Raw genomic sequence first — 26971 nt, 5'->3', positions numbered from 1 at the left:
TCAGTCCCGAACCGCACTGCTGCTACGGTCGTAGGTTCGAATCCTGCCTCGGACATGGATGTGTGTGATGTCCTTAGGTTGTTGTTGTTGGGGTCTTCAGTCCTGAGACTGGTTTGATGCAGCTCTCCATTCTACTCTATCCTGTGCAGGCTTCTTCATCTCCCAGTACCTGCTGCAATCTACATCCTTCTGAATCTGCTTAGTGTATTCATCTCTTGGTCTCCTTCTACGATTTTTACCCTCCACGCTGCCCTCCAATACTAAATTGGTGATCCCTCGATGCCTCAGAACATGTCCTACCAACAGATCCCTTCTTTTAGTCAAGTTGTGCCACATAATCATCTTCTCCCCAATTCTATTCAATACCTCCTCATGAGTAATGTGATGTACCCATCGAATCTTCAGCATTCTTCTGTAGTACCACATTTCGAAAGCTTCTATTCTCTTCTTGTCCAAACTATTTATCGTCCGTGTTTCACTTCCATACATGGCTACACTCCACACAAATACTTTCAGAAACGACTTCCTGACACTTAAATCTATACTCGATGTTAACAAATTTCGGTCCGCAGCTCGTGGTCGTGCGGTAGCGTTCTCGCTTCCCACGCCCGGATTCCCGGGTTCGACTCCCGGCGGGGTCAGGGATTTTCTCTGCCTCGTGATGACTGGGTGTTGTGTGATGTCCTTAGGTTAATTAGGTTTAAGTAGTTCTAAGTTCTAGGGGACTGATGACCATAGATGTCAAGTCCCATAGTGCTCAGAGCCATTTTGAACAAATTTCTGTTCTTCAGAAACGCTTTCCTTGCCATTGCCAGTCTACATTTTATATCTTCTCTACTTCGACCATCATCAGTTATTTTGCTCCCCAAACAGCAAAACTCGTTTACAACTTTAAGTGTCTCATTTTCTAATCTAATTCCCCCCGCATCACCCGACTTAATTCGACTACATTCCATTATCCTTGTTTTGCTTTTGTTGATTTTCATCTTATATGCCCCTTTCAGTACACTGTCCATTCCATTCAACTGCTCTTCCAAGTCCTTTGCTGTCTCTGACAGAATTACAATGTCATCGGCGAACTTCAGTTTTTATTTCTTCTTTATGGATTTTAATACCTACTCCGCATTTTTCTTTTGTTTCCTTCACTGCTTGCTCAATATACAGATTAGGTTTAAGTAGTTCTAAGTCTAGGGAACTGATGAGCTCAGATGTTAAGTCCCGTAAAGAAACTTCCTTTTGGACGCACTTTGTACATTGCTCTTGGTCTAAAATTTAGGTATGGTTGGTTGAAGGTTTGTGGTGATGTCGCAGGGCGGCCTGAAGGCGGTGGTGTGGACGGACTTCCTGCAGAGTGGCGTCACGCTGATGGCCTTCATAGCGGTGCTCGTCTTCGGGCTGGTGGGCGCCGGCGGCTTCTCGCAGGTGTGGCAGGCGGCCAGCGACGGCGGGCGCGCCGACTTCTTTGTGTGAGTATCGGAGCTGTCGTGACTCTCATCGAGTAACGGGATGAAGCATCCTAAAACAATATCTCAGTTTCATGTAGGGGTGACAAACGGAATATAGACGTCCTTAGATTAGTTAGCACAAGGAGGTCATAAGAAGCAGACTAGCACTGTCGAAGAGGGCATTCTTGGCCAAGGCGTCAGGTGACGTGTCGCAGAAGGCGTCAGACACCGACGTCACACTGCAGCACACTGCCGTCTGGTTGATTACTAGCTCAGACCCTGCGACAACACGACCTTCCGCCACGGACATCGCATGGCTATCTGTAGAGGGCCTTTGCGTACACCGAACCAAATCACAGAGGCGTGTAAATCAGCAAGAGTGGTCTCTCCTGTCACGAACCTTTTGCGGCACCCGCCAGTGTCACTCGCAGCCAATCAGGGGGAATTGTAGCTCTATCATGCGGGTTCTTAGAACCACCTATGCACTCCCGGTTAATCACGCCCAACTTCTAGCTTCCTCCCTGCAAAATCGTCCGACATATGTCAACATCAACCATGCCGGCTCCCACATATTTCACCCTGCTGCAGGTGTGCCTCAAGCCTGTGTCCTCTCACCCCTTCTGTACATCCTGTACACTGCAGTCATTCCCAAACAGCCACCCCCAACGCTCCTCCTGCAACATCTCGACGACACCGCCTACCTGGCCACCCATCATACACTTCATCTCTGCCACTCCTCTCTCCAACGCCACCTGAATCTCCTAGTAGAGTGGTGTAATACACGTAAACTGCAAGTAAACCCGCAGAAAAGCTAAGCCACCATCTTTGGTCGTACCACTCGACGTTTCCGTCTTCCATATTTCCATCTTTCCATCTACAACCACCCTGTCTCACTTGCTAATAAAGTGAAGCACTTAGCACTAACTCTCAACGGGAAGTGTTTTACATCTACATCTACATATATGTATATACTCTGCAAGCCACCGTAATCTCAAAAGAAAATTAACATGGGAAACGCATCTCCTTACCATGCAACACAACGCCTGAAACCGACTAAAACTACTACAATTATTAACAGCCCATACGGGGATCTACATCCTTCTGCCCTTATCGTCACTTATAAATCCCTCATCCATCCCATCCTAACCTACGCTAACCTTACCTGGATCTCTGCCTCGCCTAAATTCTGTAAGTCACTTGAAATCCTGGAAAGACATACACTCAACCTTCCCTTCTGCATCGGTCCACCTTCCTCAACTCGCGTCATGTACCAACTCGTCCACTTCCCACTCCTTTTTCTCTTCTAAGAGCACCTTTGAATCTGATGCATAAATCGCAAAACCTATTCCCAGCACCCGATTTCACATGCACTAATTACAAACCCCGGTTCCCTGCTGCGCCACTACATTCATATTCCACTTCCTTGCACCTCCGTGCCGGAATTTTAACCAGCTCCCACTCCCAAACGATGAAATCCGTCCAAAGATATACCCCTCTTTCCAAGCCTAATCACAACGCTCCGCCTCACACCGTCCCCAATTTTCTCCTTCCTCCTTTACCTACCCTCGTTTTCAATTGGTGAGACACCTGGGCACGTTGTTTGCCAAGGTATGGTTTGACAAACACGAAGGCAAGCAGTAAAAACTCCCGCTTTGTATGGACGGTCATCACCTTGCTGAAAGAAGGCCCTGGATGGCAATAAAACAGAGCGTAGAATATCAGCGACGACGACCGTGCTGTAAAGGGGTCCAACTATTAAATCAAATGGCACCCCCAACAATCATTCCTGGTTTTTAGAGGTGTACCAGGTTCGTACACCACCGCTGGCTGGGTGAACACTTCTACTCCAGTCAATGAGATTCGAGGCCAAAGCAACGTTTGATATAAGTGAATGACCATATAACAGCCTGGAGCAAGTCAATTTCAGAGAACACTAAGTACAGCAGTGAACCAAGGACCCCAGCATAGCATACAGCGGCAGTAGTCAATGGACACCAGTATGTAGTAACATAGCGCATGCACGCAGTGCAGACGGCGACACATCAGCAAGTCAGGTGCAACTGCAAAGTATGGATCACTGGGTAGGCTGATATCGCCCAGGAGATGGCCCCCAGCTTTACGCGACCAAGTCAGCTCCTGGCAGTATTACTAGGTGCTTCCTACACAGCCACATTGAGCGAAGGCGGCGTCCATTAGCAGTACACTCGGTACCCTACGTCAGGGTGATGGGTGCCGTGGAGTACATCTCGAAACAGACGGTGGACGATGACAGACGCTCCACAGCTGCGGCGGGTAGTATTTCTATTCACTTAACCTCACCCTGTTGCGACAACGCATCATGTCTGAAAAAAGTTGTCTCCGATAGAGGCACAGTGCGACGCTTGGGCGTGGTGTGATCTGAATCATCGCTCCAACAGGCTGACCCTCGAACTATGTTCTGCCAACAATATTTCATCCCTGCCAGCAGAAACAGTGGCTAGATGTCTACATCTACATCTACGTGGATATTCCGCAAGCCACCGAACGGTGCGTGGCGGAGGGTACCCTGTACCACTACTAGCCATCTCCTTTCGTGTCCCACTCGAAAACATAGCGAGGGAAAAACGACTGTCTGTATGCCTCCGCACGCGTCCTACTTTCTCGTGTCTTATATTCGTGGTTCTTATGCGAAATATCTGTTGGCGGCATTAGAATCGTTCCGCGTCATCTTCAAACGCTCGTCCTCTAAATTTTCTCAATAGCGTTTCTAGAACAGAACATTGTCTTTCCACCTGCGATTCCCATGTGTGTTCCCAAAGCATCTCCGTGATAACTGCGTGTTGCTCGTATCTACTGGTAACAAATTTAGCAGCTCGCCTTTGCATTACTTAGATATCGTCCTTTAATCCAACCAAGTGCGTATCCCAAACACTGTAGTAGTCGTCAAGAACTGGTCCCATTAGCGTCCGATATGCCGTCTCCTTTAGAGATGACTTCACTAAACTTCTCCCAAGAAACCAATGTTGACCATTTTCTTTCCCTAATACAATTTTCACAAGCTCGTTCCATTTCATATAGCTTTGCAACGTTACACCCAGATATTTCAACTACGTGACTGTGTCAAGCAATATACCACTAATGCTGTATCCGAACATTACGGGTTTGTTTTTGTAGTCATCGCCCGCATCTCGTGGTCGTGCGGTAGCGTTCTCGCTTCCCACGCCCGGGTTCCCGGGTTCGATTCCCGGCGGGGTCAGGGATTTTCTCTGCCTCGTGATGGCTGGGTGTTGTGTGCTGTCCTTAGGATAGTTAGGTTTAAGTAGTTCTAAGTTCTAGGGGACTTATGACCACAGCAGTTGAGTCCCATAGTGCTCAGAGCCATTTGAGCCATTTTTTTTTTTTTTTGTAGTCATCAGTATTTTCTAAATTTAGAGTAAGCTGTCATTCATTATATCAGGTAGAAATTTTGTTGAGCTTGGTTGGGTTGTTTGGGCGAAGAGACCATTAGGGAAGGACGTGGAAGGAAGTCGGCCGTGCCCTTGCAAAGGAACCATCCCAACATTTGCCCGGGGCGATTTAGGGAAATCACGGAAAACCTACATCAAAATGGCCGGACACGTAATTGAAGGGCCCCCCCTCCCCCCCCCCCCCCCCCCAATGTGTGTCCAGTGTCCTAACCACTGCGCCACATCGCTCGGTGAGAAATTTTGTCTAAGTCATTTTGTATCCTCCTACAGCCATATAACTTCCACATTTCCAGTCCGTCGCAACATCATCAGCAGAACAATCACGGACTGCCGTCCATCCTGTCTGCAAGGTCCTTACGTACGTTGTTGTCGTTGTGTTAGTGGTCTTCAGTCCGAGGACTGATATGATGCAGCTCTCCTATGCGAGAGTCTCCATCTCCGAATAACTACAGCAATCCATAGCCTGCTGAATCTACTTACTATATCCATCTCTTGGTCTCCCTCTACGATTTTAACCCCCACTCCCCCCCCCCCCCTCCCACACACACACACACACGTCGCTCCAATACTATATTCGTGATTCCTTGATTTCTCAGAATGTGTCCTGTCAACCGATCCCTTCTTTTGGTCAAATTGTGCCACAAATTTCTCGTCTCGCCAATTCTATCCAGTACTCCATCGACCCATCTAATCTTCAACAATCTTTTGTAACACCACATTCCGAAAGGTTCAGTTCTCTTTTCATCTAAGCTGTTTATCGTCCACGTTTCACTTCCATATATGGCTAAACTCCAGACAAATATGTCCAGAAAAGACTTCCTAACACTTAAATGTATATTCGATGTTAACAAATTTCTCTTCTTCAGAAATCTTTTCTAGCGATTGCCATTCTACATTTTATATCCTCTCTACTTCGGCCATCGTTTGTTATTTTTCTGCCGAAATAGCGGAACTCCTTTACTACTTTAAGTGTCTCGTGTCCTAATTTAATTTCCTTAGCATCACGTGGTTTAATTCGACATCATTACATTATCCTCGTCCGCAGCTCATGGTCTTGCGGTAGCGTTCTCGCTTCCCGGGCTCGGGGTCCCTGTTCGAGTCCCGGCGTGTTCAAGGATTTTTCCTACCTCGAGATGACAGGGTGTTGTTGTGTCGTCTGCATCATCATCATTCATCCACGTTATGGTCAGAGGAAGGCAATGGCTAACCACCTCCACTAGGACCTTGCCTAGTACGGCGGTGCGGGTCTCCCGCATCGTCCCCTACGCTCCTCGGAGTATGGGACCTCACTCACATTATCCTTGTTTTGCTGTGTTGATGTTCATTTTATATCCTCCATTCAAGACAATGTCCAATAATGTATATAGAAAATAATAGCGATCCTATCACACTTCGCCGGGGAACTCCTGATAATATCCTTGTCCCCAGTGAAGACTCGCCGTCGAGGACAACATACTGGACTCTGTTACTTAAGAAGTCTTCGAGCCACTCACATATTGGGAACCTATTGCATATGCTGGTACCTTCGTCAACAGTCTGCAGTGGGGCAACGTGTCGAACGATTTTCGGAAATCTAGAAATATGAAATCTGCCTATTGCCCTTCCTTCATAGTTCGCAGCATATCATGCAAGAAAAGGGCAAGGTGAGTTTTGCACGAGCGATGATTTCTACATCCGTGTTGATTCGTGGTTATTAGCTTTTCGGTCCCTAGGAAATTTATTACGTTCTAACTCAGAATATGTTTTTAGAATCCGGCAGGAAACCGATATTAGGGATGTTGATCTGTAATTTGGCGGGTCTTTTCCTTACCTTTCTTATATAAAAGAGCCAGCTGTGCTTTTTACCAATCGCTTGGGACAAAGCGCTGTGCGACAGGTTCACGAAATTGCAAGGTAAGAAAGGGGCCAATGCCGTAGAGTACACTCCGTAAATTGTCATTGCACCAGGATCTGACGACTTATTTGATTTTAACTTTTTCATTTGTTTATTTGCGTCAGCGATGTTTATTACTATGCCGTCCATACGGGACTTCGTGCGATGGTCGAACGACGGTATGGTTGTACGATTCGCCTGAGTGAGCAATTACTTAAACGCGAATTCTAAAGTTCGGCTTTGGTTTCACTATCTTCTATGGTGTTTGCTAACTAGTCTCGCTCTAGGGACATGATGGAGACTTTGGTAGTGTTGGTGCGACCTGTCTAAAGCTCCTTACATCAGAAAGCTGTGACAGCCATCTGTTGGCTTAGTAACTGCCATCTGTTTGCTTGGTCTAAGATTCCAGCCACCAAGATGCAAGGCAGTGGTAACATGTAAAACATTAGCAATACCACAACATTTAAACCTCAGTTCAATTTGGATAGACTCGTCTCACGTGGGCTAGCACTCATCCTAGTTACTCACCACCTCGTTTCATTTAGTTTTAGAGAATCTGCACCAAAGAGCGGAGTTTAGCCAATGCAGCGTAACAGCAGAAGTGTGCACCTGGAGAATAACAATTGAGTTGCGTTTTCTTGCGCACGTATATGTTAGTGATACGTATTTTTTTAGTCCTTTAAACCGATAATGGAAGCAGTTTGAAGCAAAGAATGAATCAAGTAATTCGAGGTGTTCTTTCTCCACAGGATGACCCCGGACCCATTCGTCCGAAACTCCTTTTGGACTGTGGTGGTGGGTGCTACAGTTTCCTGGGTAGGAGGAATCGCTGTCCACCAGGGGATGGTACAGAAGTTTCTATCTCTGCCCAACATGAGAGCTGCTCGGAAGTAAGTATTCTCAGGCAAGTGTGCTGTAGCTTTATAGTCCGTGAGACGAGTGATTGGTACTGACAGTTCCGGCGGGCAGACGGTGCTGTTGCCAAACGTGGCTCACAGCACGCGGCGCCCTGTCTGCTACACGCATTCTCTAGCAGCAGAAATAAAAGCGAGACAAAATACAAGTCGTATTGGTACGCGTGAATTTATTTAAAGTTGATGCTTGAAATATATTAACTCGAAAACTGATAAGAGCTATTTGGTACAAGTATCTAAGATGCTGAAACATAATAAAGTCATTTGTTAAACTTCACAACTGAAATGAAAATTATTTTCGCAAGTTGTTGAACATTAGCAGTTTTGGTTTCCATTGTTAAGTATTAGCATTATTAGCTTGTTCTACTACAAGCTACAGAATAATTGGTCAGTGTATTAAGAGTTATAATCTGAAGAAAGTACTCACAATATGATGATCTGGTTTTAAATCGATAGCAAACTCCCTCCTTACATTCCTGAATACGCTGTAGTTACTGTAATGGAAAAACACCACTCACATCACTGTCAGAATCTGATTTGACATTGTCTTCCTCAGCACTACTCGAACTATCACTGCTCTCTCCCAGATGTATAATTAAATTTTCGATGCATTCTTCCACAACCCCTTCGGTTTTGGCCGCCTCTCTGATGGCACTTGCAGTGCTGTTTACAATTTTAGCCCACGTCTCGCTTGTCACTTTATTGATAGCTGCTGGAAGGAGAGTTTCCACTTCAGAGATCGTGAATTTTTTATTGTTTGCAGCAATGTAATTTTTTATCTGCGCCCACACTCCTTCAATTGCATTGAAGTGACAGTGGTATGGAGGAAGCCGAACGATTTCATGCCCGTGCCTTTTAGCAATCTCGTCAATTACATATGTTGGAAATTGGGGTTTCTTTTGTGCCACAATTTCGAGCAGTTCCGCCTTCCTTAAATCTTCTCTGAAATCTACTTTTCGCCGTTTCAACCACTGAATGATATCGTCTTTTTTTGTTGCCAAGGTTGGTGCCTTATCGTGAACAACGGAATGATAAGGCGCATTGTCCATAACAATCACTGATGGACTTGTCAGATTCGTCATAAGTGATGTCTCGAACCATTCTTGAAATACTACACTGTTCATTTCTTCATGGTAATCTCCCGTCTTTTTTGACCGAAACACTTTCAAGCAGTTTGGCACAAAATCTTTCGATGTTCCTGCATGGAAGACAATGATACGCCCTCCTTTGCCAACAGGCACTGCCATTGTCCCCTCGGGCGTTCCATCATTCCAGCCTCTACGTAAAGAATGGCTGGCATTGACCCAAGTTTCATCTAACCACACTATACTTTCGAATTCCACACCCATGATCCTGCGCAGAAATCTGCACCGCCGTGCAACTACATCTGTCCTTTCCATTAATATTTTGCGTCCGTTACACAGTGAATAGCTGAAGCCTATGTCTTTTAACACTGTACGCAATGAAAATTTGCTCCCTTTAAAAAGATCGTCTTTCTGAAGCGACACCTGTAATTTAGATAGAGTGGGATGTTCCCTTCTCTTATAATAGCTGTGTATATGACGACGAATAGCGTCTTTCTGAAAATCGTCCAAAGCTGTCACCTGCTTATTTCTCGGTCGCTTCTTTCCTGGTGTGTGCAGCTTTGTTGTGCCACTCTCGTCACAATCTACACTATACTGTTCTTTCCCTATCTTTACAACAGTGTTCTTACTTATTTTCAATGCTGCTGCAGTTCTCTTCACAACCTGAACAACAGGAATTAAGGGCCCACCTTTGCCCTTTTCTTTCTCAAAGGAATCCCTCACAGAGCACACGAATTCACGGGCCTGGGTGTGTAGCACACTTTCCTTCCTCCGTTTCACTTCTTGTGTTGGGCTGGTACTACCCGGCGCACTAGACATTGTTTACAACGAAACATAAAGGAGTGGCCGAGCGGTTAAAGGCGCTACAGTCTGGAACCACGCGACCGCTACGGTCGCAGGTTCGAATCCTGCCTCGGGCATGGATGTTTGTGACGTCCTTAGGTTAGTTAGGTTTAAGTAGTTCTAAGTTCTAGGGGACTTATGACCACAGCAGTTGAGTCCCATAGTGCTCAGAGCCATTTTGAAACATAAACAAAGAAAAACTAAAAACAACAAATACGAAATAAACTGCGAATTCAACTTCAGACAAACGACGAACGACCGCACCGCCTGCACGCGAGACACTGGTAAGTTTCATAAGCGCGCGCGACCGGGTTTCAGAGCGGCAACGTGGCCCTTGCTACCCGCTCAAAGTCAGGCCGTCATGGCTGCCTGCCTGCGGTCGCACCCACATCTCGTGGTCGTGCGGTAGCGTTCTCGCTTAGCACGCCCGGGTTCGATTCCCGGCGGGGTCAGGGATTTTCTCTGCCTCGTGATGGCTGGGTGTTGTGTGATGTCCTTAGGTTAGTTACGTTTAAGTAGTTCTAAGTTCCAGGGGGCTGATGACCATAGATGTTAAGTCCCATAGTGCTCAGAGCCATTTTGAACCTGCAGTCGCTAGGCAACGGAAAGACGCTACCGAGCTGTCAATACCAAAGACTCGTCTCCCAGACTACAGTCATTCTACACCGCTTCATTATTTATGGTGCCGAACTGAATAAATCATAGCGGTTGACAGCAGCCCTATCGTTTATGGGCAGAATGGAAAAATGGTTCCTGTGTCCTCAGTTATTTATAGGACCCATTCGAATATGTTTCTTTCCCTGTGGCTTTTGCCCTGTACACCTCGTTCTACACTGAAGCGCAAAAGAAACTAGTATAGGCATACGTATTCAAATACAGAGATATGTAAACAGGCAGAATACGGCGCTGCGGACACCAACGCCTATATAAGACAACAAGTTCTGGTGCAGTTGTTAAATCGGTTACTGGTGTTACAGTGGCGGGTTATCAAGATTTAAGTGAGTTTTAACGTGGTGCTTTACTCGGCACACGAGCGATGGGACACAGCATCCCCGAGGTAGCGATAAAGTGGGGATTTTCCCGTACGACCATTTCACGAAAATACCGAGAATATCAGTATTCCGGTAAAAAATCAAATCTCCGACATCGCTGCGGCCGGAGAAAGATCCTGCAAGAACGGGACCAACGACGGTTGAATAGTGTCGTTGAACGTGACAGAAGTGCAAATCTTCCACAAATCACTGCAGATTTCAATGCTGGACCATCAAGAAGTGTCAGCGTGTGAACCATTCAACGAAACATCATCGATATGGGCTTTCGGAGGCGAAGGCAGACTCGTGTACCTATGATGACTGCGCAACACAAAGCTTGCCTGGGGCCGTGAACACCGACATGGATTGTTGATGACTAGAAACATGTTGCCTGGTCGAACGAGTCTCGTTTCAAATTGTATCGAGCGGATGGACGTGTACGGGTGTGGAGGCAACCTCATGAAACCATGGACCTGCAAGTCAGCAGGGGACTGTTCATTGCTCTGTAATGGTTTGGGGACTGTGCATTTGCAGTGATAGGGGACCCCTGATACGTCTAGATACGATTCTGACTGGTGACTCGTACTTAAGCATCCTGTCTGATCACCTGCATCCATTCACGTCCATTGTGCGTTCTGACAAACGTGGGCAATTCCAGCAGGACAATGCGACACCCCACACGTCCAGAATTGCTACAGAGTGGCTCCAAGAACACTCTTTTGAGTTTAAACATTTCCGCTGGCCACCAAACTCCCCAGAAATGAACATTATTGAGCATATCTGGGATGCCCTGCAACATGCTGTTCAGAAGAGATCTCCAACCTCTCGTACTATTACGGATTTATGGTCTGCCCTGCTAGATTCATGGTGTCAGATCCCTACACCACTACTTGAGACATTAGTCGAGTCCATGCCACATCGTGTTGCGGTACTTCTGCGTGCTCGCGGGGGCCTACACGATATTAGGCACGTGTACCAGTTTCTTTGGCTCTTCAGTGTATTACCCTGGAAGTCATTCGTTCATGTTTTGACACATGTCTTATCACCCTGCCCCTTCTTATTGTCACTATTTCCCATATGTTACTTTCTCTGTCAGTTCTGCGATGAACCTCTTTGTATCTTAGCAGTCCAACTAATTTTCAATGTCCTTCCATAGCACCACTTCTCAGATGCTTCGATTTACTCCCTTCTCCTGATGTCTCACAGTCCATGATTCACTGCCGTATAGTGCTGTGCTCCGTACGTACATTGTTAATTAGTTACTTAGTTTTGTTCCCAACGCTTCGTTCTTGGAGTTCCAATGTTATTGTTCCGTCTTGGTTGTAATACGTATTGTATATTATTTAACTTTCCCTATAGCTTACTCTCATTTTACTTAGTATTTAGAACATCTCCATTTTACTGTGTCGAACTTTTCTTACAGGTAGACAAAGCCTACGAACGTGTCTTAATTTTTCTTAAGAATTTTTTCCATTATCAATCACAGCTTCTGAACAGCCTCTCTGTGCCTTTACCTTCCATAAAGGCAAATCGGGCATCAACTAACAGACGCTCAGTCTCCTTTTCCATTTTTCTATATACTATTCTTGTCAGTATATTCGATGCATGAGCAGTTACCGCTCTTATCTGCTTTTGTTATCAGTAAGATTAAGCAGATAATATTTTTTTAAAAGTCTGATGGTACATCAGCAGACACACAGATTATACGCGCTAACTTAAATTATCGTTTTCCTTAAATTATTTTAGAAATGCCGAATGTCTGTTACTTACCCCTTCTGCCATTTTTGATTCCTATCCTGTGCCAACTTCTTCATCTCAAACGGCACTTGCAATTTACGTCCTCAATTACAGCGATGAGAAAAAATCAGAACACCAAAAAACTATTAATGTGGAGTAATGAAATTTCGGGAATACTTTTGAGTAGTAACTCACTGTTTGTCGTAACTCCATATTCATGACGAACCCTATCTGCTGCTGTTGATGTCGCCCTGTAATTATCTTACGAGAATTCCTGATTTTCTTTCCAGTTCACTTCACTGACCCCCCACTACATCTAGACTGTGCCTTAGCATTTCCCTTTTCAGATTTTATAGCTTCTCTACCACGTTCAAGTTTCTGACATTCCATGCCCTGAGTGGTAGAACGTTATATTTTCGTTGCTTATTCGATATTTTTGTCAAGGCCACCTCCCGATTGACAGTCCCCTCCTGGAGATCCGAATGGGGGACTAGACCGGTATCTTTTGCCAATGGAGAGATCATCACGACACTTTACCAATTACAGACCTCCTGTCCATTGGGTACATATTGTGTGTCATTAGTGTAGTGGTTTACATTGCCTTTCGCATCCTCATGCCGTTGCTCGATGCTGATTCTTTGCTCTTTAGGGGCAGTTTCCTGTCCCAAGTGCAAGAGAGTGCTCTGAACCTCTGTCCGCTTCTCTGCTCTCTCTGACAAGGTCGTTGACAGAGTGAAGGTGACTTCTTATGCCGGAAGTCTTCGGCCACCATTGCTGACGACTTTTATAGAAATTTTAAGCAGTAGCGGCGTTCGAACCCGGGACAAAGGACGTTTTGATTACTAGTCAAAGACGCTACCCCTAGAGAGGAAGTTTTCCAATACTCTGTTAATATCTAATACTGAATCTTCTGTGTCGTCCCTGTCGACCCCTGTTTCTTCCTCTTTAACGTCGTCAGACCTTCTCTCTTGCAGACTCCTCCAGTGTACTCTTTACACTTTATGCTCTTGACTTTGCATTTAACAGTGGAATTTTCAGTCAATTCTTAATGTTGAGGCCCTTGCTTTTAATTTCACCGAAGGGTGTTTTGACTCTTATATATACCGAATCAGCCCTTCAAACATCCATTTCGTTTTCGCTTTCTTTACATTTTTCCTGCAACAGTTTCGCCTTGGTGTCCCTGCACTTATTATTTATCTTATTTCTAAATGACTTACATTGCTTTATTCTTCGGTTTCCTTGAACATTTTTTTCCATCTTTCAGCGATAAGTTCGTTTCATCTGTTACCCAAGGTTTCTTCCACGTTATTTTTCTTGCACCTGTCTTTCCAGCTTTTGTGAGTACCTTTTTTGAGCTGCCATTCCTCTTCAAATGAACAGTCTCCTGTTGTCTTCACTATAGCCGCGCGGGGTAGCCGAGTGGTCTGGGGCGTCTTGTCACGAACCGCGCGGGTGCCCCCGTCGGAAGTTCGAGTCCTCCCTCGGGCATGGGTGTGTGTGTTGTCCCTAGCGTAAGTTAGTTTAAGTTAGATTAAGTAGTGCGTGAGCTTAGTGACCGATGACCTACGCAGTTTGGTCCCATAACACCTTACCACAATGTTCCAAATTTTTTTCTTCATTGTGTCATTAGCTACAGCCTTAAAGAACTTCAAAAGCATGTCATTACTCCTCTGCACTTCAGTTTCTTGTTTCTTTCCACACCGATTCTTTTGCACGATTATCTTCATTCTAGTCTGCATCACTACCAAATTTTTATCCGAGTCTGTATCTGCCCCTGGGAACATCTTACCGTGCGCTGTCTGATTTCGGAATATTTGTCTCACCACGATATAATCCAGCTGGAATCTTTTCCTGTTTATCGGAATTTTCGACAGATATCTCCTCATATTGTGATTTCTGAAGAGTGTGTTACTACTACTAACTGAAATTTAAGGCAGCACGACAATAACTGCTCTCTTCCAGACTGCGAAGAGTCCACACAGCTTTGTCAATTTTTGTACACAGCAGCACTCTCTAATATATCTCAACGTGGATGGTTCCGCCCTCTCTCATCCACCAAGCGTAAAAATATTACATCACCTGGAATTTCCCCTACCGCTCTCTCTCTCTCTCTCTCTCTCTCTCTCTCTCTCTCTCTCTCTCTCCCGTCTGTCCGTCTCTCTCTCTCTCTCTCTCTCTCTCCCGTCTGTCCGTCTCTCTCTCTCTCTCTCTCTCTCTGTCACACACACACACACACACACACACACATACATACACACACGCATGCACATATCACATCACCTCGAATCTCCCCTACTATGTGACTGGATTCGTGATTTCCTGTCAGAGAGGTCATAGTTCGTAGTAACTGACGGAAAGTCATCGAGTAAAACGTAAATGATTTCCAGCGTTTCCCAAGTTAGTGTTACAGGCTCTGTTTCTTATCTATATAAACGATGTGGGAGACAATCTGAGCAGCCGTCTTCGGTTGCTTGCGGGCGACGCTGTCGTTTATCGACTAGTAAAGTCATCAGAAGATCATCCGCCCCCGGTAGCTGAGTGGTCAGCGCGACAGACTGTCAATCCTAAGGGCCCGGGTTCGATTCCCGGCTGGGTCGGAGATTTTCTCCGCTCAGGGACTGGGTGTTGTGTTGTCCTAATCATCATCATTTAATCCTCATCGACGCGCAAGTCGCCGAAGTGGCGTCAAATCGAAAGACTTGCACGAGACGAGCGGTCTACCCGACGGGAGGCCCTCGTCACACGACATTTCATTTCATTTCATCAGAAGATCAAAACAAATAGCAAAACGATTTAGAAAATAGATTTGTATGGCACGACAATTGGCAATTGACCCTAAACAACGAAAAGTGTTAGGTCATCCTCAGCAGTGCTAAACCTCGCTACACGATAAATCAGTCAAATCTAAACGCCGTAAATTCAACTAAATGCCTAGGATTATAATAACGATCAACTTACATTCGAAGGAACACATAGAAAATGTTATGGGGAAGGCTAAACAAAGACTCCGTTTGATTGACACGAAACTTAGAAAATGTAACAGATCTGTTAAGGAGACTGCCTACACTGCGCTTGTCCGTCCTCTTTTAGAATACTGCTGCGCGGTGTGGGATCCTTACCAGATAATACTGACGGAATACATTGAAAAAAGGTCCGAGAAGGGTAGCATGTTTTGTATTATCGCAAAATAGGTGAGAGAGTGTCACTGAAATGATACAGGATTTATAATGGACATCATTAAAACAAAGGCGTTTTTCGTTCCGGAGAAAACTTCTCACGAAATTCCAATCACTAACTATCTCCTCGGAATGCGAAAATACTTTGTTGATGCCGACGTACATAGGGAAAAAGGGTTAACCATGATAAAATAAGGGAAATCAGAGCTCGTGCGGAAACATGTGTTCTTTCCGTACGCTACACGAGACAGGAATAATAAGGAATTGTGAAAGTGGTTCGATGAAGCCTCTGCCAGGCACTTAAATGTGATTAGCGGAGTATCAATGCAGATGTAGATGTAGCTAATATTGACAGCATCTTCATACCTAGTAAACCATTTTTCTTTTGTTTTGTTTTTGATGTATTTGGTTCTCGTTTGTTCCTCTGAATATTGTTAACATTCTACAGGTCTCTGGCGGGGTTCACTTTTGGTATGATCCTGATACACCTTATAAGCATATTCTGCGGATTTTTGCTGTACGCTGATTATCAAGACTGCGACCCAATTAAGACGAAAGTAAGTACCACACCATCCAATACGCCAATGACGTACGTTTATAAATATTAATGTCTTGAAAAATGTAATCGAGGAGTAATGCCTGTGTAAATTTTAAGCAGCTCGATGACTTAATCAGTAATCTTGACATTTTAGATGAATAAAGTTTTGCTTTAATTGCTATGATAAAGAAAGTTGTTTTTCTTTTCAGAAATGTTGAACATAATATTCAACTATACAAATAATTCACACAATAGGTATATTACAGGATTAGATGTTCACTGCTGTTTCACCTCCGAAACAATAGTTTTATTTTTTATAGGAGTAACTAATGTCATCTCAAATAGACTTGTAAGTGTTACATAGAGTCCAAAAACAATGGTTCTGGACTTGCATGTGGAAAAGTGTAACATGTACAGTAAAAGGGTAGGAAACTGGAATTATGTTACTACTTTGCCTACTTTTTCAGTCACTTTTTAGTGGTAGGGACCGTGAACAAAAAAAATTGTGTAACTTCATTGATTTTAGGAAAGCGTGTGACTCCGTTCACCGCTGAGCCTTTGGACTGTGATAACGGTCCTGGGATCTCCAATGAAACTTATAGACCTTTGTAAAATGTGCAGGCTTTTCCTAAATGGAATAAAATTTGACCATTTTATAAATAAAACTGGATAAGACAAGGTGATCCTCTGTCTCCTCTTCTCTTCAATGTAGCCTTGGAGGGTGTTGTGAGGAAATTTAAACTAGTACATGCTAGGATCCTCTTAAGAAATAAAGTTAAGATTTTAGCGTATGTTGATGATATGGTGCCCACAGTTAAAAGTGAAGTAGACATTATACGGAAATTTGAGGAGCTTATAGAAAATACATCTAAACATGATCTTCAAGTAAACGATCAGAAAACAAAATACAAGATAGTTCACACATTAAGACGTTAAAAAGTCAACCAAATGCGTTTAATAATCGGCAGTGATAAATTCGATTGCTGAACAGTTCAAATTTCTGGGCACAATGCGAGACGAAATGAATCAGATAGAGTTAGTAGTGAAAATGGGACTGCAAAATGCTAACAGAGCCTATTATTCCCAACAAAAAGTTCTAAGAAATACTGACAAGGAAAACTTAAAATGAAGCCAGCGTTACTGAAAAGAAAATCTTAACACGGAGCAATATAGCGTAATCATCAGACGAGTCATAACCTACGGAGAAGAAATACGGAGTATAACTGAAACGGAAGAACTCCAGTTACAAGTTTTTCAAAACGAACATCATAGGAAAATCTTTGCTCTATAATGTGATAAAGAACCACAAAGCTGGAAGAGGAGACAATACAGAAATCCACATGCTGTCACAACAACAGTGAGCATAATAAATTACAGATGACTCCATTGAGGAGACCGTCTGATGAGAATGAAAGAGGACCACGTTTCGACTACACTGAAGCACCAAAGTAACATGGTATAGGCATGCGTTTTCAAATACAGAGATATGTAAACAGGCAGAATTCGGCGCTGCAGTCGGCAAAGTCCGAAAAAGACAACAGGTATCTGGCGCAGTTGTGAGATCATTTACTGCCGCTACAGTGGTAGGTTATCAATATTTAAGTGAGTTTGAACGTGGTGTTATAATCGGCAATCGAGCGGTGGGACACAGCATCCCCGAGGTAGCGACGAAGTGGGGATTTTCCCGTACGATCATTTCACGAGTGTACCATTAATATCAGGAATCCGGTAAAACATCAAATCTCCGATATCACTGCGGCCAGAAAAAGATCCTGCAAGAACGGGACCATGAGTAATGGTCAACCTAACAGAACTGCAGCCCTTTCGTAAATTGCTGCAGATTTCAATGATGGGCCATCAACATGTGTCACCGTGCGAATCATTCAACGAAACATCATCGATATGGGCTTTCGGAGCCGAAGGCAGATTAGTGCACATATGATGACTGCATTCTTCCCCGTCAGCACCGACAGTGGGCTATTGATGAGTGGGAACATGTTGCTTGGTTGGGCGAATGTTTTAAACTGTATGGAGCGTATGGACGTGTACGGTTATGGAGACAATCTCATGAATCCATGGACTCTGCGTGTCAGCAGGGGACTGTTCAAGCTTGTGGAGCCTCTGTAATGGCGTGTGCCGTATGCAGTTGGCGTGATATGGGTCCCCTGATACGTCTACATACGACTGACAGGTGACACGTACTTAAGCATCCTGTCTGATCACCTGCTTTCATTCATGTTCAGTGTGCATTCCGGCGGACTTGGGCAATTCTGTCTGGACAATGGGACACCCCAAACGACCAGAATTGCTGCAGAGTGGCTCCAAGAACACTCTCCGCCGTTTAAAAACTTCCGCTCGCCAATAGACGCCCCAGACATGAACATATTGAGCATATCTGGGGTGCATTGCAACATGCTGTTCAGAAGAGATCTCCACCCCCTCGTACACTTGCGGATTTTTGGACAGCTTTGTATTATTCATGGTGTCAGTTCCCTCCAGCTCTACTTCAGACATTAGTCGAGTCCATGATACGTCCTGCTGCGGCACTTCTGCGTGCTCGATAGGCAGGTGTAGCAGTTTCTTTCGCTCTTCAGTGTACAATATTCATGAACAAGTCCTTTGGTACAGGAGCAAGTTTGAGATTCAATGCTACACGAATAAATGGAATTAAAACAATATTCAACAGAATGGGCGTAAATAACTGGCAAGAAATAGTACTAGAGGATTTCGTGGCAACGTGTGAGATCGGCATGGGAGCGTCGAATCCTTTAGGAGACAAGAAAAAGAAGTAGATTCTTTAGCAGGAAAATTAACTGGATGCGGCTGTGCAATAGTATGGCAATGGCCTCGTATTCGGGAAGAGGACGGTTCCAATCCCCTTTCAGCCAACCACAGTTTTCAGTTATTCCCTAAACGGCTCGAGGGGAATGCCATGATGGTCCCATTGTTAGGGTTGGCAGATTTCGTCTCTCCTTCCTTCCCTGATCGTGTTTGTTTCCCAGTGACTTCGTCGTCGACGGGGCGCTAGTCAAAAATCTTTATAATGTTTGAAAATGTTTGTAGATAAAGAATAAACAAACAATCAAACAAAATTAGCACAACCTGTGAACGAGTTTTCGAAGTAAGGTATTTATAAGGGATACAGTCGTCGGTTGACGTCCCGACGCCAAGCAGTCTCAATGCCCCGAAGCTCGTTCGACCTGCATTTCACTTTCAGATGGATGTCCTGCGCCTACTTCATCACATATTCATTATTCAATTTCCTGGAATGACTTGTTCGCAGCGCGGATTTCTTGGCCGTCGTACGCTGACCTGACACTGAGACTGTATTGATATTTTACAGGAGATATCTCGTCCAGACCAGCTGCTACCTTTCTACGTGATGAAAGTGGCTGGACACGTGCCAGGATTGCCAGGGCTCTTCGTCGCTGGAATATTTGGAGCCGCTCTTAGGTGAGTAAACAGCAGTGTAAAGCGCGATATCTTCGAAGAGGATTCCATTTCTAATTTCATGGTGGGGCAATAATTGATACTAAAATGCTCTATGTAGGCAGTATCGTAATGTTTTACAAAAAATTTCCATCACTAGCTATTTTTACCTCTCCCTAAAGCAACACTGAAGAACAAACGCTTGAGTTCGCCTGACAAATGAATTACAGTAACTAGAGAGAGTCTGGCTCCTACCAGTCCTACAGTCGTCCTACTTCATACACTATATTCTTACGAAATAAGAAAATATAGCTAATTTGGTTATTTCATTTCAGTGGTGTCCAGTTACTTTACGTTTAGGAACTGCCTTTACTTTGCCAAATGATATCGTATGGTCGTGAATGTGTTATCAGAAATCTTTGCGGTGCAAATCTGTTGAATAAACTGGAAGTTCTAACGGTATCATACAAGTGTTAGTGTGGATTGTAATTTGAAGCAGTGGTGCACCCCCACTGAACAGCTACGTTCGTCCATTAGAAACGAGACAAAATCGTCGCACGAAATAAGTGAGTACAGGGTAGAAGAACAAGTGAAATCGATCGACAGAGCAACTGGCCACTGGACCTGACGTGATATCAGAACGATTCTACAGAGAGTGTACAGGAGAACTTGTTGCTCTGTTAGCAGCAGTTCCTAATAACTAGCTGAAAGAACTGGTCATTCCTGTTTCCAAGAAGGATCGTCGAACAGACGCACAAAACTATAGTTCTATATGCTTGACATCGGTCTGCTGTAGAATTTTAGAACAAGTTTTATGCTCGCGTATTATGAAATCTTGAGACAAAAAAACTCCTCTGTAGTAATCTACAGCGGTTCCGGAAACAACGATGAGGTGAAACCCAGATCGTCCATGAGACCCAAAAGCCTGCAAATATTGGCGCCCAGGTTCCTTGACTTACGGAATGCATTTAATACAGTTCTGCACTGTCGTCTACTGAACAAAATACGAGCGCACAGAAAATGGGACCAGTTTTGTGACTGGATGCAAGTGCATCTAGCAGACAGAGCACAGCATGTCATTCTCAGTGGAGATAAAAATTCAGAAGTAAAAGTAGCTTTCGGCGTCCCCAAAGCGATACTTATTGGATCATTTCTTTTCTCAATACAACACTGCGCCCAATGTAATTAACTGAGATTCCACGATGTATAAATGGAGCATGAACGGTCTACATACTGCAGGAAAGAGCAAGATGGAAGAATTGGTTTGTTACAAAGTGGTTGCGTAAATGGCAGCAGGGGTTGTGATAGTTACATAAACGGTCAATAGGTAGTCGCCAAAATAGGCAGTTGTGTGTAAGTGGCATTTATAAACTGTGTACAAAAATTAAAATAAAAGTAAATCAACGACGCACCGCGAGGAATTATCGGAACGGAATACAAATTGGTAGATGTGGTGTACAAGTACAGACAAACAAATGATTGCAATTTCAGTAAAAACTGGATGAAAGAACCTCACAGATTGAGCAAGTTTATCACCCTTTGGTCGACCTCTGGCCCTTACGCTAGCTGTTATTCGGCTTCCCATTGATTGATACAGTTTTTATATGTCCTCCTCAGGGGATCATGCCAAATTCTGCCCAATTTCCGCGTTAGGTGATCAAAATCCCGAGTTGGTTGGAGAGACCTGCCCATTATGCTCCAAATGTCGTCAGATGGGGAGAGATCCGGGGCGATTGCTCGGCAAGATAGGGTTTGAAAAGCACGAAGACAAGCTGTAGAAACTCTCTCCGTGTGCCGGCGTGCCTTAGCTTTCTAAATATAAGCCCAGGATGGCTTGCAATGTAGGGCAACAAAATGTGGCGTACAATATCATTGATGTATCGCCATGATGTAAAGATGCCACGGATCACAAACAAAAGGGTCCTGCTATGAAAAGAAATGCTACCCCAGACCGTCACTCAATCCGGCTGGGATACCACCACAGTCCGGGGAGTCTACAGATACGACTTCACTGATAATAGGGGCTTAATTTGAAATGGGTCTCATCACTGAAGACAATTCCACTCAGTGAGTTCCCAGGCCGAAGTCGTGTCTGGAGATGACCCAGACAGCGGAACGATACCAACCTGACTGTCGTCCACCACGTGGCCCGACAACCACGACTGATGGGATGGGATGCCACTTCTATTCATAGCAATCGCGGCACCCTTACAATACTGCGGTAAGTCGACGATACTCTACCTTCCGTTTTGTTGTCCTTCATGGCAAGCCATCCTGAGCTTTCATTTCAGCAAGAAGGTAATGTACACCTGTACGTGGTTATAGTTTCTACAGCTTGTCTTCGGGATTACCATACTTCACCATGTCGAGCAATGTCGCCCAGTTGTGAAGGTTTGGAGCATTATTGACACGGTCCTCCAACCACATCTGTTATTTTGACGATCTAATGCGCCAATTGGTACAGACTTCGGTATGTTTTTGTTCGGGAGGATTTCCAACAAATCAGTCAATCAATGGCAAGCCGAATAACTGTTCGCGTATGGGTCAGAGGTGGACCAGCTCGTATATTAGGAAGTTGCTGAGAAAGCAGAGAATTTTGCACAGTCGTTGTAAACGTAGTCACTGTCCCGCTGACAAACAGAAATTATGCGAAATGAAAGCAGCTGTCAGAAGGACAATGAGAGATTATTTTAACGAATTTGAATGCAATATTTTAACTGCAGATTCGAAAAATAATCCTAAAAATTTTGGTCGTACGTGAAATCTATGAATGCTACAAATAATTCAATACATTCTCTTGCTGACAGTACGGGTAATGTAACTGATGGAGATAAACAGAAGGTCGAAATTCTAAACCTAGCTACGTTTTACGTTGAGGACTGCAGCACCATTCCCATTTCAACTATCGAACAAACGCAAGGATGGCTGACATAGTGTTTAGTGTATCTGGGATTGTAAAACAGTTAAGATCCTTAGACGCCAGGAAGGCATCTGGCCCAGACGGTATTCCCGTAAGATTATATGTTGACTATGCTACAAATAAAGCACCATTCTTATCCATCATCTATTTGAGGTCATTGGAACAGTGGAAAGTTCCACGGGACTGGAAGAAGGCCCAGGTCATAGCAAGCTATAAAAAGGGGAGAAACTCGGATGCACATAATTACCGGCCAATTTCACTGACATCGATTTGTTGTAGAATCATGGAACATATTTTGTGTTCAGACATCATGACCTATCTAGACTCTGAGAAGCTCATGTGCAAAAACCAGTACAGTTTTAGGAAACAGCGGTCATCCGAGACACAGCTGGCATTCTCTATGCATGATATACAACAGGCTCTAGATGCGGGCTACCAGGTTGATGACGTATTTCTCGACTTTCGAAAGGCGTTCGACTCAGTTCCAAAAAGTGCGCGCTTACGGTCTATCCAATGACATATGCGGTTGAATAGAAAGTTTTCTAACAGACAGGGAGCGTTATGTCTTCCTGAACTGGGTGACTTCAACAGAAACAAGCGTAACTTCAGGTGTGCCCCAGGGCAGTGTAATAGGTCCGCTGCTTTTTGCGATTTACGTAAACGATCTGGTTGATGGTACTGACAGCGGCTTTAGACTGTTTGCTAATGATGCTGTAGTCTACAGGAAAGTAGTATCACACAAAAGTTGTGAACAAATCAGTGAGGATTTGCAGAAAATAAATGCGTAGTGTAATGACTGGCAGTTATCTATCAATATTAGTAAGTGTAACCTACTGCGTATAACAAGGCGAAAATCCTCATTAATCTAAGAGTATAAAATAAATGCCCAGCCTTTGGAAGTGGTAACATTCGTCAGGTATCTGGTTGTGACTATTTGAAATGATCTCAAATGGAATGATCAGATTACACAAGTAACGAGTAAGGCGAACTCTAGATTGCGGTTTATTGGTAGAATGCCGAAGCGATGAAGTCCTTCAACAAAAGAAACAGCTTACAATACGCTAGTTCGTCCAGTCTTATTGTTCGTCTGTATGGAACCCTTACCATTTGGGTCTCATTCAAGAGATTGAGAAGGTCCAAAGAAGAGCGGCAAGATTCGTGACTGGTACATTTAGCCATCGCGAGAGCGTTACAAATCTTATAGAAAGTTTGAAGTGGGACACACTTGCAGATAGACGGCGCGCTAACGGAAGGGGCTGCGCACTAAATTCTGAAATCCGATCTTCACCGAGAATGTAGAGCATGTATTATTACCACCAACTTTCAAATCGCGCAGTGATCACCAGTCAATGAAAAGGCAAATTAGAGCTCGTACTGAGGCGTTCAGACAGTTGTTTTTCCCTCGCGCGATCCGCGGGTGGAACAGGCGGGTGGGGGGCAAAGACTTTGACTTTGGGTCGAATTGTGTCCTCCGCCACACACTTGGTGGCTAGCGGAGTATATATGTAGATGTAGGTTAACTTACTCAATTTATGAGGCATACTGTCTTGAATAAATCATCCACTTTTTGTTAAATTGTGAATTGTTTGTCAGTAAATATACATCACATCTACCGATTTGCGTCGGATTCTGATTATTCCTTCTTGGTGCCCCGGTCTTTTTCTCTTTTTTTGTCCTAGAGTGTACACCTACATTAAGGTTTTCGCTGATGTTACTTAAGCGTCATCCAGAAATTAAGTCCAACTATTTTTTAGAGAAGAAGGTAACATAGTTACATTAAAAATAAGGTTGAGAGTGAGGATGGGGGTTTGTTTGCTACAGATACGTCATTTTAGGACCTAATCATCACTCGAACCGAGACACTTGTCATATCGTGGGATCACTTTTTGTTTTCCTTTGTCATAGAGGTCTGCCGTCCCGTAACGGAGCTATTGTGTTCAGCTCTTCGCCACTGTCAAAATGCTGATCGGTGGACAGCAATTTCTTGATGTGAAAGATAGGGTGGAAATCGCTGAGACTTGTAATTGTGTTGCATAAGGCGCTGCCTCACCAACTGCACAAGGTCGTCATTTATGGCGGACGGTCGCCCATGGCCTCTTCCGTATGAACATATTTATACTCTTCGGAAAATTGCCTACACCAGAGACGCTCCATGAGTTTGCTCATGACGTTCAGTCCGTACAGCTTACACAGACGACCAATTCCGACCGACGATATGTTTTTTGCATTATGAAACTTTGTGACAGACCGAATCTCAAAGTCGGCGGGAGAAGTCAGAGCCGCCATTTTCAGCCTCTGCTATAGTGCTGCTGACAATCGAGACTGATCTGGTTGCCGTATGGTTGTTACCTCACAGTACTGTTGTCATTGCCCTGTATTTCAGGCTCAAAAGTTTAGTTTCTTCCTCTTTTTTTCTTTAAGTGAGAATATCTCTAGATGACATTCACACTTGCATGTAATGACTCGTTCCGTAAGATTTGCTTCATGTAGTCCCTTCACGATAAAAAGCTGCTTAAGCTCCAACACGTATAAGAAGTTTAGACAATTTATTGGTAACCCAGCGAATTTTGGTTTATTTAATAACAAATATTAACAGCATAAATCTTAATTTCATTTTATTCCCGATACCTGTCTCCTGGAACCTAAAGCGGGTCGTATTTGCACATAGCTACAGAAAATTATGCTCAACTATAATTAACATTTGGTTTGTGATTTGCAATGTCGTTTAAGCAGATAAATATAATGGTGTCTAAAATTAAAGCAACAAACGGAAATTTTGCAAGGTTGCGCTTGTTTTGCCACAAAACAATATAAACAGCTGATAGTAAAGTAGAAACAATATAAAGAATGCAGAACCCGAATAACTGCAACATGCATAACGGAAGAAAAAATGTTCTTTGTTTTCTCCAACTTAACGTATTTTCACACACATTCCGACAGCTGGTTAATATGTTCAGTGTTGGGTTCGACCACCTCTGGCAGCAAAAAGGCCTGACAACGACAGGGCAAGCTCTGAATGACGTCATCAATCTCACGTTGAGGCAATAACGCCCATTCCTCCCGCAGTTGGAGAATGATTGGTGGATGGTGCAACTCATCTCCCAAGTGCACTCCAGACACGATCTACGGAATTCAGATCAGGAGAACGAGCAGGTCACGCCGTGTGTGCATTATCTTTCGTTGCCAAGAAAACGTCAACCACCGGTGCTCTAAGAGGTCGAGGTGGTCAACATAATCCCTGCTCACACATTAGTAATATTCCTCAATATCGATGTTCTTTAGATAATGTTTGAGTCCAGAAATCGTGGTCCCGTTCCCTGCAATACGAATCCGTCGATAATCACTCTCCAGATAAAATCGGGACTCATATGTGAAGAGAACATTGACCTACTGTCCGACCGTGCAGGTGGCATGTGAACGATTGAACTCTAGACGTCCTATTCTGTGAAGATGCGTCAGAGGTACACATACAGCACGTCTCCGACAGTAAAGGCCACTCTGCCGAAGCCTTCTGTGCGCCGTTTACCTCAATACAACATATACAGTGGATGATGGTAGGTCATATGCCAGCCACCGTGCAGTCCTGAGACGATACCGTCGTGCCCTTACAGCCAAATAACGGTTCTCTCTTTCTGATGCCACACGTGGTGGGCCCTGCCCTGGTCTTCAGAATACAGTGTCGGTCTTTATAAATTGTCGCCACATCCAAGAGACAACAGAACAATTGACATTAAGCTGTCGGGCCACATTAATTGGAGACTGTCCTGCTTCCATTCTTCCTATGGTAATCCACCTCATAAAGCCTGGTAGACGTTTCCTCTGTGCCATACTGCACCGCCTGTGACTGTGTACACAAGGACTGTGGAAGTAGGGCTACACGGCAAACACTACCCCTTGTGATAGATGCCCTGACGTAGCCGTTGGTGTGATTGTACGCTGACTGGAGTGCTATCTTCCGTGCTGAAAGAGATCGTACGGGCATGTATTGAGAGTTCGTATGATTATATTGTGAATTAAACACAGGACGGGGAAATTGCGGTTTGTTGCTTTAATTTTTGACAACAGTATAATTGGTGAAGTTAAACGTAATGTATAAAAATGTAAAGATACCCAAAAGCCTTAACCAGTGGTATTACATTTGTCGATCATCTACACTACCATTTGCAACATAAGGCTTACTGGCAGCTTGTATTCGAAATCACTGTTATAACTCAAGACCGAGGAAATTATATTCCTTAGAAATCCACTGTTGCGGAATTCTCAGTCTATGATCTACGCTAACATTAGTTACGTCTGTGCGAGTACACACCAGTAAACGGCTAGAGTAGCTTAATTTGTAGGGTTCTAGCTTGTGAGACATGGAGGTAGGCTACATCGCGGTAGAACAAGGGCGCCAGATTGACCACCACTGACATATTATACCAGAAAGCGTGAGTGTAGCTTTCAGGTAACTTCCCACACATGTGTAGTCAAATTCCAGATGTGTTCCCATGTTGTCGCACACAAAGGTACACAATACTAAAGGCAAGCTATT

At 44.2% G+C, this 26971-nt stretch overlaps 1 protein-coding gene across 1 annotated transcript in view; it reads left to right on the top strand.

The window, feature by feature from the left end:
• The window catches only part of LOC124613351 (sodium-coupled monocarboxylate transporter 1-like), a 254282-nt gene that overhangs the window by 88728 nt on the left and 138583 nt on the right, over nt 1-26971 (top strand). Inside the window, exons 6-9 of the mRNA XM_047142047.1 lie at nt 1312-1466; nt 7514-7654; nt 15999-16107; nt 19432-19541. Coding sequence (XP_046998003.1) covers nt 1312-1466; nt 7514-7654; nt 15999-16107; nt 19432-19541 — 515 coding nt within the window. The remainder of the gene's footprint in view (nt 1-1311; nt 1467-7513; nt 7655-15998; nt 16108-19431; nt 19542-26971) is intronic.

The sequence above is a fragment of the Schistocerca americana genome, chromosome 4 (genome assembly GCF_021461395.2).
Source record: "Schistocerca americana isolate TAMUIC-IGC-003095 chromosome 4, iqSchAmer2.1, whole genome shotgun sequence".
Taxonomy (NCBI): Eukaryota; Metazoa; Arthropoda; class Insecta; order Orthoptera; family Acrididae; genus Schistocerca; species Schistocerca americana.
This window is presented reverse-complemented; position numbering and strand designations above follow the sequence as displayed.